The 16,814-nt window shown below is 39.9% G+C and overlaps 2 protein-coding genes across 3 annotated transcripts; both read right to left on the reverse strand.

Annotated features, from left to right (window-relative positions):
• Positions 1 to 2,532: 2,532 nt before the first annotated feature.
• plekha2 (pleckstrin homology domain containing A2) lies at positions 2,533 to 12,745 on the reverse strand. Of its 2 annotated transcripts, none has more exons than XM_067521915.1 (12): positions 12,472 to 12,745; positions 9,360 to 9,520; positions 9,174 to 9,230; positions 8,740 to 8,788; positions 8,509 to 8,606; positions 7,151 to 7,282; positions 6,802 to 6,891; positions 6,647 to 6,715; positions 6,472 to 6,542; positions 5,628 to 5,691; positions 4,271 to 4,348; positions 2,533 to 4,116 (listed from the first exon to the last, which is right to left on the reverse strand). In XM_067521915.1, the coding sequence occupies exons 2-12, from the start codon at positions 9,498 to 9,500 to the stop codon at positions 3,736 to 3,738; spliced, it is 1,230 nt and encodes a 409-aa protein (XP_067378016.1). In that variant the 5' UTR covers positions 9,501 to 9,520; positions 12,472 to 12,745; the 3' UTR covers positions 2,533 to 3,735. The 2 variants fall into 2 exon arrangements, with proteins under 2 accessions (XP_067378016.1, XP_067378015.1); XM_067521914.1 differs by having other exon boundaries at positions 2,533 to 4,179; positions 12,472 to 12,739.
• A 2,023-nt stretch (positions 12,746 to 14,768) lies between these two features.
• si:ch211-113d22.2 (uncharacterized) lies at positions 14,769 to 16,727 on the reverse strand. Its single transcript, XM_067521547.1, has 3 exons — positions 16,287 to 16,727; positions 16,057 to 16,170; positions 14,769 to 15,438 (listed from the first exon to the last, which is right to left on the reverse strand). The coding sequence occupies exons 1-3, from the start codon at positions 16,333 to 16,335 to the stop codon at positions 15,221 to 15,223; spliced, it is 381 nt and encodes a 126-aa protein (XP_067377648.1). The 5' UTR covers positions 16,336 to 16,727; the 3' UTR covers positions 14,769 to 15,220.
• Positions 16,728 to 16,814: the final 87 nt, after the last annotated feature.

Consider the following 16,814-nt stretch of genomic DNA (forward strand, 5'->3'; position numbering starts at 1 on the left):
TTTGGCAGGGGTCCAAAGGAGGCTTCTAGGTCCAGATGAAGGAAAAACCTGCTCCACATTAATATGACTTCATATTACACATGTTAGAGAGACTTTGCTTTGGGCACGGACTTCAATGTTCTGCTCTTCTTTAAAGTCAATATGACTTGTTAGAAATGTGTCTTCAGATCAGATCGCTTAGTGGTTTAGTGGCAAATGATATCACACATTAGATATAATGAAAAACCTCTAAAAGCTCAACACGCAACATATTCATTGATATGTTGTGTGACACTCTGATTATGTTTGTTGTGCAAACCTTAAACGAGTTAGTCAATCATGTTGTGTGAATTAATCTATGAGTTTACAGTAATACTCCTCCAGACATTCACAACCCTGATCAAATTAACGTAATAGAATAAGCTGACTGCCATGCTCTCCACAGGCTTTGAGAAACAATTGAAAAAGTGACCTAATTACCATTAGTGCTTTTTCTACAGTAAATGCTTCTAAATTAAACTTTAAACATGGAGGCATTAAACATGGATGCATGACACAAACATTTTTACAGTTAAGTCCTTCTATACAGTGAGGTCATTTTCACCACATTTATTCCGTTACACCACAATTGATTTGATCTGGAACAACCAGGATGTATTTAAAGTGTAGCTGTGCTCACTAAAACTGGGGGTCAGTGAATAAAAATGGTTGAAGTCCCTACAGGGTTCATCCAATATATTCAATTAAACTGTTAAAATTAAAACTGATTACATTTTAATGGCATCTTGATTGTTCCACTGTAGTGGTGTAGCACCAAATGACAATTACTAAATGTCACTGTCCACATATCTGCAGACTTGACTGTAGACAACTGAATAAATAACTCAAAAAATATGAAGTGAAACTTTAATAAGCATCTTCTGACCTATAGTGGTAAACAATGTTTTTTCCTTAACCAGTCATTACTGATGCTATTGATGCTACGTGTATTTTTATGATGAAATCATACTCTGTTTTGAGTTTTTGTTGGGGCTCTTATTTTGAAGGTGGTATATCAGTAAAAACCTAGATGCACAAAAAAACAGTGTCAAGCACAAACAAAGGAAAATATTGCATTTATTCATTATTTGGCAGCTGACATATCATCCTCAAATTTTCATTTGGTTCATACTTGAGTATTGCGATTGGTATTGAAAAACATTGTAGCATCTGTGTGAAGTTGACTAGGTTTACTGCGCGTGTCTGTGATCCCAGTAAGGCTGATTGATAAGCCCGTTGCACTTGCACATTCTTAAGTCACTGCCCTGACACACTACACAATGAGGTAGATAAAGAGTGGGGTCTTACAGCACCACCTAGTGGTTTTGTACGGCAAACAAAAGTATAATAATTGGGAGGAAAGACATCTATAGTGACAGTCCAGATGGAACGGACATAACAACTCAGGTTAGTCTTCATCATACACTTTTACACTTAAGTCAGTGGACAAGCAGGAATACAGTGTCCATACAGCTCTGTATTACTGGGAACGCTGACAAGGCTTTGTAACATTAATAATCACCAGAGTGTGAAGACATCAGAAAAGGCAGAGAGCAGAGTCATCCATGTGGGAACATTAACATTTAGAGCAGCAGTGTGTCCGTCTCCCCTCAGAGCTGCCTGTCATTCACAGTTGTCACACTGAGGTGTTACATGACCTTTATATTGTGTTTGTGCCAACAAGACCAAGAAATTTAACCTCCAAGGCTTCACGTTTCCTCCTTTTCAGATATTTATCTCTTAGTTTCTCAGATTTTGAAGAGACATTAAACAGAAATTGGAGCTTTTGAACACAATGCTTTTATATTAAAGCACTAAATCAAGTCTCACAATTTAGCATTTTAACAAGCTGTTCTCCCCATCCTCCATCAACCTTATTATATTATTTCTTTAACTGCACCAAAATTTCATCACTGTCTTCATCTGCACGTTTCTGCTTGGATTTCTCTTGATACCTAGAGGAGCTCTGTCTTTAATGGACTGAAAACTCATTTCAACACAACTGACATTTCAAACTCAGGGACTTTTAACTTACCGACTCAATTTGAACTGTGCAGTCAGACATTTTACTTTTGCTGGTCCTGGAGCTACACAGCTCCATAGGGAGAAACACAGGGAAATGGTCAGAGGTCAAGCCACAGCTTCAGGCCTTTTACCTAATGGAACTCTGCACTGGACGTGTGAAACACTTCACTTAACACAGCTTCTAGGCATTAGATTGGCATGCATGTAAATGCTTGTGTTTGTGTCTATGATGTTCTTTTGTGTTAAAGGGCAAATATGTTGGGCCCAACCCTCTGTATTCGTGGCAGTTGGACATTTTTGCCCTTTAGAAAGAAAACGCAGATAAAAGTTTAAGGTCATCACTTTTATCAAAATGTAATTTAGAAAAACTCTTCAAAGTTATTTTGTACTGTCTGTGCACAACGTGGATTGACACAGTCAAAAGTGTCAAAGGTCAAACAACAACTTATAAAGTTCGTTGTCGACCAAACACAGCGTAAACAACACAAATAAAAAGCATTGTTTAATGTACAAGAAAGAAAATTAACGTCATTAACAGGCAGATGAAACCACACTGCGCCTGAAAAAGGAAACAGTTATGAACATGGTACCACATCAATGAAGTTTTGAGGTGAAGGGCTGTGAGTAATGGATTAACAACACAAAGTCACTGATGCATCATTTCCGCAGAAGCTGTAGTATGTGTGAAAAATAGTAAAAACAAGAAAAGCAGAGTGTGGGATTGGAATTACTAAATAGTAGTAGCATTTTTCCACATAATGCTACAATAAGAAAAAAAATAAATCACAAGTACAAAGCTGTCAACCAGCTGATCAGCAGATCCTTCTACAACAAGTACCATGAAAACCCTATTGTACTGTTATAGAACCATGTTAAAAGCTAAGCAAGAAATCACAGTTTACTGACAATACATTTTGAAGCCAAGCATTAAATGCTTGTGTTTAAAACATATTGTGCACACATAAGAGCTGCTCCAAACTCCATCTTCTTCATTTGTACAGATTATAACAAGTCAGCTGGGCATGTGAGTGTGTGTACCATATTTATGAGACCTACAGGACACTGTCCCTCAGACATCTGATTAGATCTTTGTAATAAATGCTTGTTAATTATTAATGAAGATAAGGTCATGTGAGGCTTTACACATGTGTCTCAGGAAGAATGAAGCAAAACACTGCAGGGCTCAAGACTTAGACATTAGTCTATTGTCGAAATTGAATATAAGCTCTAAGCTTAAACACATAATATGTAGATAGTCCTGTGTAAAAATACCTTTAAACACTTGTTTGTCAATACTTCTAGCAGAGGTAAAAACATGATGCTGGTGATAGTGATCCTTGTCTAATGGAAGTGCAACAAATCGAAAGCACGTGCCATACATATGGAAGTTTGCACAAAAAATTAAAAACAAGATTATTCAAGTTTTCAGAGGAAGTTGCACTGAAAACACTCCATCATACCTTTACATGGTCCTGTGACCAACCAACACTGTGACTCTTGTTCTTCTTCCAGCTGGGTGCTGTCTTAGTCTGCAATACAGCTACAAGACCAGCAGGGGGCTCCAATCCCATGTATTGGGACTGAGGCAGATGCTCACAGTGCCACTTTATTAGCAGGAAATACTATCATTATGAGTTACATTCATTTCAAAGCAAGTACAAAAACTTTAGTCCGCACTGGAGTCTGGACAGATTAGACATCTGTGGTGCGGATGCTTTCATCATCGAGGCTGAATGGGAAGCTGCAGTCAGTTTGAGGCTGAGGCTGCGAGCGGTGCCTCCGGCGCTCAAAAGCCATGTCTCCTGACGCTGTGAGGAGCCCAAGTCCACTGGCTGAAGGTCCAGGAAGCGCAATGGGGCAGGGACTTGGAGTAGAGAGGGAGTTGGAGGAGGAGGAGGTGGAAGATGAGGTGGAGGAGGACGACAGAGAAGGCAAGTTGGGTATGGAGCTGAAAGTGCTGTCTTCATCTTCTGCATCCAGGATTGATGGCTCACATGGTGGTACAGGGGTCCAGGGCTGCCACCCTGGTGCCACAGAACAGGATTTGACCAGCTGGGGTCTCCGTTCATCGTTCTGTTGACCACGAGAAGCATTGTGACTTCGATACAGAGAAGATGCACGTTTAAATAACAAATTCTGCAATGAAAGAGACAAAAACACATCGCCATTGTTAATAATAACATTTCCTTTAAGAACACACAGTATAGTCAGAAAACGAAACACTTACCTTGGAAGGACCTCTAAAGTCCTGGATCTTCATCTCAATGTCCCTGATCCAACCATACATTTCCTCAGGTGAGTCTGTCTATAGAGAAAAGTTAGCAGAAGTTCAAAAACATAAAAACCAGCAATGGTCTCCTTTGCCTAGCTGTGTTTCATCTTATTTTCCTGTGGTTACTGTTCATTTTTAAGAGAATAAGTCTGTAGTATTTTTTCCTACTCTCACAAATTACTGTGAGTGAAGCCAAACCCTGAACTATTAAAAACAAATCAGTGAACCACAGTATCACTGCAAAGTGCTCCTTTATAACAATGGACATGGGCACCAGGTTGATTTTGACCAGTGGTAGAAAATAACCAATAACCACATTGATCCCCAATGTAATGGGTTACCCAGCAGTACATCAAGTAATTCAAAATATTATTATTGAAGTCAAAACTCTAGGATTGTGTTTTCTGTATAGTTGTTAAAATAAGCATCATCATTACCAACTGTAACATCACAGGGATAAACACATCATACAGTGCATCATTAAATATAACCCAATAATAATGTTTATTGAGCCATTCTGCTTAAAAGTACTTAGTACTTTAAGTACTATTTTAACTAATGCTTTTTTACTTTAATTAAGTAACCTTTAGAATGGAGGACTTTTACTTGCAACAGTATTTCTACACTGTGATAACGCTAATTTTAACCTGCATGTCCTGCTTAGTGTTTAAGACATTTGTAATAATCTGCCACCAAAAGCAGTCCACAGCATATTTTGGACTATTTAATCCGAATTGCGTAGACCTACAATGACCAGCTTCTATGATTGTGTGTTTTTTTTTTAAGTCTCTCCAATATTAATAATCGCTATAGGTTTAATTTGAAAGGTACATACCATTCTGCACTTACACATCAATCATCATCTGTGGTTAATCTATTTTTGTTGATGCTGTTTTTCAGTTTAAATGTTTGCCACGCTTCCCTTTTTTTGCAGAAAAAAAAACAAAAGCACTGATGCTTGCAGCCTCTCTCTGTGTCTCCCTACACTTCCCATTTTATCCGACCCCTGCCATCTCAGTCAGCTGTTCTCCCAGGGGGTGGAACAGGATGTTATTGTTGTTATGGTAACAGATGGTTGTGCATGTATCACAAAAACAAACTTCTCATGCTACTAAAAATGATCCTGTGCCACACACCAGCAGCAGAGCATTTAAAGAAAACAACTCTAGGACAAGTTCACCTGGGAATATAAACCATCTCTGCTCACGTGTCTAAAACCATCGATGGAACATTGCCTTCATTAAATCTATGTTACATTAATGCAGGTTTTAAAATGTGTCTATTATGCTAAATGAGAGACAGGGACTCTTACCTGAATGTAGAATGTTCGGCAGCTGGTGATGATCTCAAACAAATTGTCTCTCAGCAGAAGATCACTAACAGACACACAAAGTGAAAAATGATTCTGCTGAAACTAAAAAGAGGGCTAAGTAGAGGTGTAATATCTATATGGATTTATATCAGAAGTAGTCCTGTGTACAACAGAAATCATTTAGTGTGTTAATTCCTCTTGTTTATTGAGCTTCGTTCTCCTTTTATATACTGTAGGTTTAGCTGTTCACAAACATTTACAGAATAATGTTGTCATTAACCATTTACCTAAATTAATCAAGTGACAAAATATTATTTGTAGCTGAAGCCCACCTTTATAAACAAAGGGTAAGTCAAATTAAAGGTTGTATGGCTGTCAATGACCTATTGATCAATCTAAGAGACCCAGATTAGTGTAAATTCCTTCTGAACAATATGAAACATTAAAAGGCTAAAACATTAGCCTTAGTAGTTCACTATTCAACTTCTTTTATAGAAGGATTATGCACATAAAAGGGAAGCCCAAATGAAAACTGTTTATTTGTAGTGTATGAAAAAATAAAAAAATCATCTGACATATTGTCCATTTGGCCCATAGATTTGAGATACTAACCAACTTCCTCAATTTCCATCTACTTACAAATCATCCACATGACCAGGCTTCAACTTTGAAACTAAAGATCAAATTAACACCTTTACAGCATCAGTCAAGCTTTATCTTACACTAAAATATATTTATTTACCCCGTTTTATTCCAAACAAATTGGATGGCATTTATTTATATCCACAAAAGGCAGACTAGGGGACAGTAAAATGGTGGTATTTGAGTCACACATTTGACTCACCCTGACTTGACGAGACATTCATGGACTTTCTGAATGTCCCTCAGTGGAATAGCTCGGAGAGGCTCCTTATCCTGGGACAAACATGAGCACAATTCAGACACGGGCAGACAAAGACCACAGTCACTCGTGGGCATCGACTAGAGACAAGAAGACAAGAAAAAGGCTGGCTCCTCACCGTCTCAGACTTGTAGTAACTCACAGTGTTGTCATCCAAGGTGAAAAATCGCCTCTTCCAGCTCTTCCTCTGTCAAATATGCCACATAACAGTTTCCACACACTGCTTTTTATTCAAACACATAGTTAATCAGTTATAAGTAGCTGGGTTCTTACCACATTTCCCTGTTTCACACAGTAACCACATCTCAGCACGCCCGGCCGGTTGCCCTTCCTCTCTCTCCCTTCTGTTTCTTCACTCTCATTCTGAAACATTTTTAGCATAATCTAAATTATCATTGTAACAATCGTGCTCACTATAACCACCATCTGCAGATATCTCAGCCTACACAACACGTGTTCTTGGAAGGATGACCTTTGCTTTTTTTGTGTTTTAGTGAAGTGAAATCTTGCAATTACATAAAAAGCAATGTGGTAGTTAACAGATTGGCTTCTTGAGTCATCAGTATCACCTTTGACATTGTCACCATGGTAACCAGATCAGTTTTAGCCTTGTCTACTTTACCTGGATTGGAGTGTGCACCACCACACCACCAATGATCTCAGCCTTGTAGGCCTGCTGTCTCTTCCCTCCCTGAGTGTCACTGATCACTGCAGGCACATCCAACCTTGTAGGTGCCAGACCAGACTTAGGTACCTGTCAAGAGATGAGACAGCATTAACTACAAAGATATTAGCAAGCAAAACTGAAGTGAACTGAACTGAAGTGAACTGAAGCGATTAACCAAGAACCGGCAGTTTAATGGTGTCATTTATATGTTGGCCATCCCATGGGCTTGCTAGCCACATAGCAGTTTATGTATTAGGACTTATTAGTGTATAGGCACATAACTTATTACATACAACATGACACCACAGAGAACATTGATTTCAGTTCAAACCAGAGATAAACAAAATCACATCCATTTAACATTTGTCCAAATAACCTTACAATAAGTACAGAAGCTAGATGTCATCTGACATTGCAAGTGCAGACCTCCCAACATGTCCCATAACTAGTTCCCTACACTGAACACCTCAATTAATGACGGTGATAATGATTTTTGCTGTAAAATCTTTAGAGTTGTTGTTCCTACAACACCTTTCTAAACCAGCCTACATAAAAACTCAATATCATGATCTTAGTGACAGGATTTTTGCAGGTCTGTTGTATTAAAATGCATTAAGTTTAGAGTATTTCTTATAAATGTAGATCAAATACTGAAGTAGGCCTATAAAGTATACAACAAAAATATTAATGCCCCCACACTGTGTCTCTTTAAACAGCTTTATCACTGCAAAAAAAGGCCTGACACCCATTAGCCCGTATTTTACATCACATCCATTCTGCTTTAGAAAGCATTTTCACACAAAGTTTCCTTGAGGCCAAGGAAGCTTCGAAAAAGGCGGCAGACCAGCCCTCCTTGCAAAGGGGAAGTGAAAGAGAGTGAGCAGCGATGCTTCCTGTGTCAGTGTGCAGGTGAGAGAACAAGAGAAACTCGCCTCTTTCATCTGCTTTCATATGACATCTGCATGTCATCGGTCATAGAGGCTGTGTGTCTTTACACACAAACATTATGCAAATGTGCATGACATTCTCTCACACATTATGGTGTCACACCCCCACCACAGCGATATGAGGGATCACCTATATTCATGCACAGTTTCCCCATTCACAAAGGGAATCTGCGGGCAATACGCTGGCCTTTGTGCCCACTTGGGCCAAACCGGTTTCAGTTGCACCACCACAAACTGCAGTTTCCTGTGCTCTGATGGAAACAAACCCCTTATCAAAAACTGCTGGTTGAGACATTTTCTAACCACACATTAGTGAAAGACTAAGGTTTAATCTCACATGTGTGTGCAGGTGTGTTTTACACTCACAGTGATCTTGCTGGCCTTGTTCAAAGCAGCCACCCAGTCCTTCATGTCAGTCGCATCGTTAGCTTGGAGGAAGTACCGCCGAGAAACTGCATTGATGACTGCAGGAGCACACATCAATTCAACAAATATCAATGGTAATCACATTATATAATTTTATCACATGTGCTAATAAAATAATGCCATTGTGCACCAGTGAATGGGCATGACTCAGTTTTTCCCCTGTAAACTCACCAAAGCAGAACTCGGTCTTGGGCTTTTGCTTTGCTGTAGCTTCACTGACCTAAAAGGAGGAGAGGAGATGAAAACAAGAGAAGAGAAGAGAAATTTCATATATTTAAAGTCTGTTTGACTCAGAGTGTCCAGGGAGGAGCTGTCAGCACTACAGTGCAGTGAAGCCAGATGCCATTATCTCTGGTTAGCTCAGGGAGGAGACTGACATCTGGAAAACTTCAAGTCTGCTTCAGCGCCGGGCTCCATGTAACTGCTACCTCTAACTACAGATAACTCTTGTAAATCTGTGAACCCCGGGTTGCATCTTTCTATTTGTGAGCACTTCTAGTGTCCACAGCCCTCAAACATCTCCTCTACATGTATATAGCTTATGGGACCTTATGTAACTATAACCCACTGCAGGGGAATTACAGGCAGTTGACAGAGCGGTTTACCTTAGAGATGTAGGTTAATTTGAGGCTGCCAACAAAGCTGGCTCCACTCGGCAGGTTCTGCATGCAAACACAAACACACACACTCGTCATTGGCTCAGAGTCCAAGGTTACACTGTTTCTATTGGTCAATTCCATTTCCTCTTCTTGTTTGTGCAAGTGCTTGTCATGCATGTATGTGTGGAGCACCTGAGGGTTGTCCATGTACCACAGCAGAGCATTTCCCTGTGTGTCGAGGATAAAGTATCGCCTCTGGAAGCGGCAGCTGTTCTCCTTCTCTTCAATGTCCAGAAAGCCACACACACGGTTCAGCCGGTCCACGTACGGCATGCTGCTGCTATCACATATCACTGAGACAGAGAGACACACAGAAAGACAGGCACTCAACTGATATCGACGATTAGAGGTGAAATCCAAAGTAGCAACAGACGGCGTCAGACTGACAGGACAGACAGGCAGAAACCCGCGGATGCAGAGGATAAACCATCTTTCATGTAGTGTTCTTATACACACACATGCACACAGGAAGAAAGAGACCCACGCGCACTCAGCAGTTTTTCATGTGACGTGATTGAGGCTGAGCAGCAAACCCTGAGGCCTGAGGCTGAGCTGAGGCCCTCCACCACAGCCAGAAATTACAGACTGCACTCAAGATCTGCACACATGCACATTTCCACTGGCCAGAGAAGAGAGAGGGGAGAGCACAGGGGTGGGGGGTAGGAAAAAGAGGAGTCCAGGGGTGGAGAAAGAGCTGGTGAGATGTGTTCATTATGATGATGCCATGCATGTGAATCAGTGAGCTGCCGACTTAGGACTTGGTCAGCTCAGACACTAAGGTATGCTGATGATATTCCAATAGCATTTGTGTTTTAAGAAAATTCCATCATGGCAGATATCGGACAGTAAATTAAACTTTTTTTTCTTTTAGGGAGTTGGAAGGCTTTTGCCATCAATTATGTAATCTATACAAGTCCTCCCTAAGCTGCGGAGAAAACTTACAGACTCTCCAAAATTCTTGTTTCTTTGCGTTTATGCAGACTACACATGAAATAAACACAACATACTTGATGAAACAGGTTTTCTGCTCTCTTTCAATCTGTGGTTGGACAAGTGATAGAGGTGCTAACCAGGTCACATCCCTCCCTTTTTTTTCAAACTAAAATAAAATGCAAGTGACAGTCATATTATAAACATAAGGAAGACTGAATTGCTGATCCCATTGCTTTTCATGGGCCGTTTTAGCTAAGCCCTTTCTGGTGATATTTTAAATGAAAACACTGACATATACATCACTTAATAAAGCAGAGACAAACAAAGACATAACAACAGACACAAAATGCATCTTCACTGCTAGTGGAACTCCTGTGACACTATGTTTTATTCAATGGTTGGGAAAGTGCTTCATTTTAAAACTTCTTTGAAAAAAAAATAAGTGTAGGCTCAGCACAGTTTTTTTTCTCTATTGAATTAGGTCAGGACCAAAAACATTCAATAGCCTGCTGCAGAGACTGTGGTTGTAATGGAAAAGTGAGAATGATGCCGCACGGGGTCACACAGATATTAAAGCTGAGAGGCTGGGCACGCGCACACACACCAACATAAACCATTTATCAGAAAGCATCTGGCTTAGCCATTAGAGGGAGATGCAGTGGTGCCATCTTTGGCAAAACTTGACCAGTAAATATTTTTTCTGATGTTTAGAGTAATCAGGCTTTGAAATGCAACAGTATAACACAAATCTGTACCATGAATAGAGTTGATGTGTATGAGGAGACAGCACGGTGTATAGCAGTAATATCACAGTTAATGTATCTCTAACACATCTAGGGTATTGAAGTGAAACCCTCCCACACCTTGTATACATATCTGCTTTATTTGTGGACAGGTTGTCCTTCTTAGACAAACCGAAACTGACAGTAAAAATGTTAGAGAGTAGATACAAATACAGTGGCTTGTAAGGACATTTATAATAACAGCTATAAAGTTCTTGGACTTATAACCTATAACAGAGGATCGGTCAAAACTGATGCAAACGAGGCTGAAATGTCAATGAATCATGGGAGTCTACAAGAATCTCAAAAGAATCTCCATCCCCTGAATGCAACTCCTGAATGCAGCTTTGGCTTTCCTCGTAAATGCTTCTTTCAAACAGATTGAAACTGGGGGCATGGACTCCAAGAACAAACCCAGGTACCTGACTGCTGCTACTCGACTTGAAGTTCCCTCCAGAGCAGATTATACCAATGTTCTCCCTTTGACAAATAAGCTAATGTAACTTTGTAACTTTCTAAGCAAAGTGTTCTATTGTTTTCTAAAAATTCTATTGTTAAGATTGGTGGACAGAAGTTGATTGATTTTTTCATTATTACTGACGCATAACCTCTCCGGAAAAAAAAAATATAAAAAAAAAAAACAAGGAATGTGAGGGCGGAGAAGATATTTATTTATTTTTTTTATTCGTTGTTAGACACTTACAGTAACAGCTATTTAGTAAGAAGCTCCCTCTTAATGACTAACAGGAATGTATGAGATAAATGATGAGATGTGATGACAATGGTTTCCAAATTTTGTAGTGTGACATATAAAATGTAGGTACTTTTATGGTTGAGTTGTATCAAGTCAACACTGCTACTTGGTTTTTACTTTAGTTTAGTTCTAAGCTGAAGGAAAAAACTAAACCACAGGTTTTAACTGCAGGTCTAACCCCATTAAATTTTGTACACTCCTTAATGCATCAAACATTTTGAAGGAAAATCTTGTTTTATAAAGTAACTTTTAAAAAGTAACGGCTATAAAATAAATGCAAAATGTCTTTTGCAGCTCTGGTTAACTGGCCGCACAAAAACATGCTATTTGGCGACTTTGATTAGGGCTCTGAATAATTGTTTTAAGGACTAAAATATATGAACTGAAAAATAAAATACCTGTTTGAGGCAACTGAATATTTATGACTTTCTTCTCTGCTTTCTAATGATTGCTGCTGTATTTTAACAGTTTTTAGTGTGCAGCAGACAGGAGTCTCACGCCAGTGTATGACGAGTGTGATGGTCATGCGCGTGCGTGTACAGCGTGATTATGAGCATGAGATGAAAAATGTTTAAATGTGATCATACAGAATTAGTGAGCAACACCTGACAATAATCACATTTGTTCAGCTCAGATGACCTGCACTGACGCACCCGATCCAACGGTCTGCCACACCTACCTTCCGCACACACATCAGCAGACACACAGACATGAGGCACCACACGAACACGCGCGCGCACAAGTCTCAAAGTGCCACTGTCGACTGACTACTTACCCGCTGTGTAGAGTCTGTCAGTGTGCGCCACAGCCAGCGCCCCGCACGGCTACGAAGCAGCAGAGAGGAGAGACCGGAGTTTGCTAAACACGAGCATGCTAGACAAAGTTTTCAACAACCTTTTCGAGCAGCAGACAGTTACAACGCCGGCGTGCATCAGATTGTCTCACTCTCGTCTATTTGTTTGTGTGATCGGATTACAGTAACTCGTCTTCTTTCCGGGTTGGCCGTTTACTTATTAGAATAAACCAGCCCCGGATGTGATCTATGCGCCCTGTGAGCCCGGCCGGGTCCTCCTCCTCAACCCTGCGGCTGCTGCTGCTGCTGCTGCTCACATATGAGGAACTAAACGGAGCTCAACAGACTTTAGATAAGGCACTTTTCTTCAGCGTCGGCGATGCAAACTTGGTGTCTTGCTCTCATTTTTTTTTTTTTTTTTTTTGGTTTTTGTTTTGTATTGTGAAAGCTGTACACATTCAATGTAATTTATAGGTTTATAGGTTATTTTCTTTGTTTTCAGATGGCAACTTGAGAGCTGGGTCAGTAAAACACAGAGGCACGCATAGGCAGTTGGTTCACATAAATGTGCTGATATAATTAGTGTAAACCTTAATAAACATTAACACAGGGAAGAATAGTGTCATTATATCCATTATATACACACCTGTCATGAGATGAGTGTGGCCAACAGGTGCAAGATAAGATGTGCCAAAAACAAATGGTGAAAAAAATTACTTCCTGTACATTTCCTGTGCCAAAGGTGTTAAGTAACAGGACTACCAGAATGTAAAACAATTTCTCTAAAAGCAGAGCTGCAGCAAGGATTTTTGAAATACTGAGCAAATTAGGCATTATGAGCATCATTGCCATCCACCTACCTTACAAGCCACCAAACCACATTGAATCATTTTAATTTCCAATTTTATAGTTTTATTATGTTGCTTTTATAGAAATTCCTGCTTGCATCATTTAAACTCATAAAGAGTAGCTAAGGTCCTGAATAAAAGGTTTTCCTAATGTGCCCTGTTATTTTGTGTAATATGGGAAATGTAGAAGGAACGATTCTGTTATGCAGTGTATTTCTATTTTCTCAACACTCTAAAATTTCTGAAATTATCTTTTCTTTGTGCAGATAAGATACATTGTATCTAAAGAAAGAAATTTAAAAAATACATATATATGGTAATTCGCAAGTGGTACCAATTAATAACATTACATGACTTTGATCATTTGAACTACATCACATTGAGCTTTCAGGTACTTGCATGGTGGTTTCTTGGGACTGCTGGGTTCAGTTATACCATAGAGACACTTCAAGCTAACCACTGCCCAACCATCATTTTATGATAAGATAAGGTAACACTCTATTGATACTAAATGGAAAATTCACTTATTACAGCAGCAAAGTGATATGTAAAGAGAAAGGCCAATAAGGCAAATTAAAAAAAGAAGGCACTATGCGAGTAATAGGTTACCAGGGCAAATAGAGATATTAAAGAAACAACACAGTTGGCATTAAAGATATAAACAGTATAGAAATTGCAACATATTTGCAACATTTGTGCAAGGAATGGTTCAGTTATACAATCAGAGAGAATAATAAATCTTCAAAAACATTGTTCTTAGTTTTTGGCAGGAAGGAGCTTAGCGTTGTCATTCATTGGTTGGAAAGATTTCTGATGCTACATTCCTGACAGAATTATGTACGCCATGGTGTAATAGTAAACCTCACACAGTATCCTACATTACTACAGTACTTTAGAATTGTTTCACTGTGTTTATCACAGTTTGAAGAGTGATGGAACTGTGACATTAGAAACTCTATGTGAAGTTAAGGATCGGAGTTTTCACGCATATACAATCTTCATTGATACAGTATAAGTGTTAAAATTAAAAAGTAGCGGCATTCACAGGTGTGAATATGCATTCTGTTTTCTTTCTTTTGGTAAAATTTGTGTCCCCTTGTTAAGAGGAAGTGGTTGCACGTCTTATGACCTTCCTGAGGACAGAGACGTACCTCATGATTTCATATCCTGTGGTGACTGCAGAGGATTGAAGTTGCAGAAGGAACTCCTCAGGTTTCCACAGACCCCTGTGCTTCTGCTGAAAATCACACTGCTATCTCTACTGCACAAGTACATCTATGACTACACTTTTTCATCAGAGGCATTAAGGTAAATACAAGTGTCATTTGTCTGGCTTTTAAATGTCAAATGTAGGATATCAAATGCCAAACCAAGGTGAGATTTCCCACGCACAAACACAGACAATTTACCCACGCACAAATAAGGGTGTGATTGTAATTTTATTCAGACAAACATGCACAAAAGTGAACTATTTTCAAGCACTGAAGACACCATTACAATCAATTTAACTATTTAAAGACTGACATTAAAATGCTGAGGTTGCTCTATGGTCACTATGGTAACAACACCAGTAAGTAAAAGTGGTTGTATTGTGTCAGGCCAACTGTGCACTATCTGCCCACTGAGGCAACCCAGCACCTATCAAACCACACCAGAGTCCCACCAGCTAGATTTGAGCTGTGAGTAGGCGTGCTTCACTTTGTACAAAAGCACTCCTTATGTTCACAGTTTGCTTATCATCGCCTGGCAGTGAACATACCACTATAGATAATAAGGTTACTATTCAAGTTTTCACAACTTAGATCAGAAGGTGGATGGATGACTCGACAATTAAACAAATAAATAAAAAGTGACAATTGACTAGAGGAAAAAAGAAGAGGTTATTACAGCTGACTGAAGGCCATACGCAACAGCAGGGTTGTGATCAGCAGGATGGATCTGGAGGCCAGAGCCCCTGCACCATTGTGTTGATTCCCATGGCTGTGGCTCCTGTGGGGCCCATTACAGTCGTCACTAAAGCAACACTCCATCTTGGCTCCAGAGCTGCTACCATGCGCCTTGTCACAGAAAGCCTTGTACGTGCATGACTTCATCACAGTGTCTGAAAGAGAGCAAGGCTGTGTGAGGTTTGCAGACAATCACAAATAAATAGCTTTGAAGTGATTGACAACTGTTGATTTGGATTTAAGCTATGAACCCACTGAACTCCCTCCCCAAATCCCAATCCTCTTCTGTTCTACACCCTGACACACACATATACACACACACACAAACACTTACAAGCATAAAGAAGCCTGTGGTTATGTATAAACTGCTGGGATAAGATCCAGCAACCTCAAATGATGCAGGGAAAGATGCATTGGCAGAGGCCTCGTGAGCTCACACACATGCAAACATGCACACAGCATATACATAAATAGACTAAGACTAAGGCACCTATTGATAACTGAATCAGCTATAGGTCATGTGCAAAGCATTCAAATACCCCTGGATCTTTTGTAATGTATCCTGCTGCATCATGGAATTCAACACTGAGTTTAAAAAATTCACTTTGTCAATAGAAACAGCATGGGGACTACAGTATTTTAAACTCAGCCGACTTCCTTAAAACACTACATCAAGTGAGGTGTCAGTCTTTTGTTGACCTCTAGTTAGATTTGTACACCACTGTAATCAACCAAATAATACTTGTGTTTTATTCCTTTGTGTATTTACTCACTAGGTCCTATGATGGTGGAGCAGGCATCTGCATACTGAGGACAGGAGGTGGACCCCTGTCGGTTGCAGTCATCCTCATTTGCTGCCATGCATGTGTGGCATTTGAGAGCGTGGGCTTCACAGACAGAACAGGAAAGAGCACCTGGTTTGAGTCTAAGCATGTATTTCCTAACTTTCCCCACTCCCAAAGACCCCAGATTTATTGTTGGTGTCAATGCTGTAGAAACTTACTGTGGCAGGTCAGAGAGATGAAGAGCAGCAGGGCAAGAGCAGTCTTCATGGCAGCTGACTGATGGGACGCTGTCCTTATGAGTCTAGAGAAATAGTGAATGATCTAAGAGGAATCGGATGGGACAGGATACCAGGGGTTGAGGTGGAGGAGGCTGGAGTTTAGGCATAGAAAGGGCATTAAGGTCTTATCTCTGTAATCTCTACCTATGCTGCACAGGCAGCACCCTCCAATAATAGACTTAACTGAGCAAGCTTTACCAAGGAGACACAATTGCAGCTAATTGATATAAAGTTATTAGTACTGTGATTAAAAGAAAGGTGAGGTCATCTGTTAATAATAATTACTTTTATACCACTGCACTACCAGTCCTATTTAAAGTGTGGACAGAGAATGATGATAAACCTCAAAGGGGCTATTTACTTGTGAAAGCTGGGATGTGAGAGCATGTGTACGTGAGACTAGTACTTGGGATAAAGCTGAGACTATGCCACACAGTCTGGAAAGCTGCCACATCCACTGTAAGTCTT

The sequence above is a fragment of the Channa argus genome, chromosome 11 (assembly GCF_033026475.1).
Source record: "Channa argus isolate prfri chromosome 11, Channa argus male v1.0, whole genome shotgun sequence".
Taxonomy (NCBI): domain Eukaryota; kingdom Metazoa; phylum Chordata; class Actinopteri; order Anabantiformes; family Channidae; genus Channa; species Channa argus.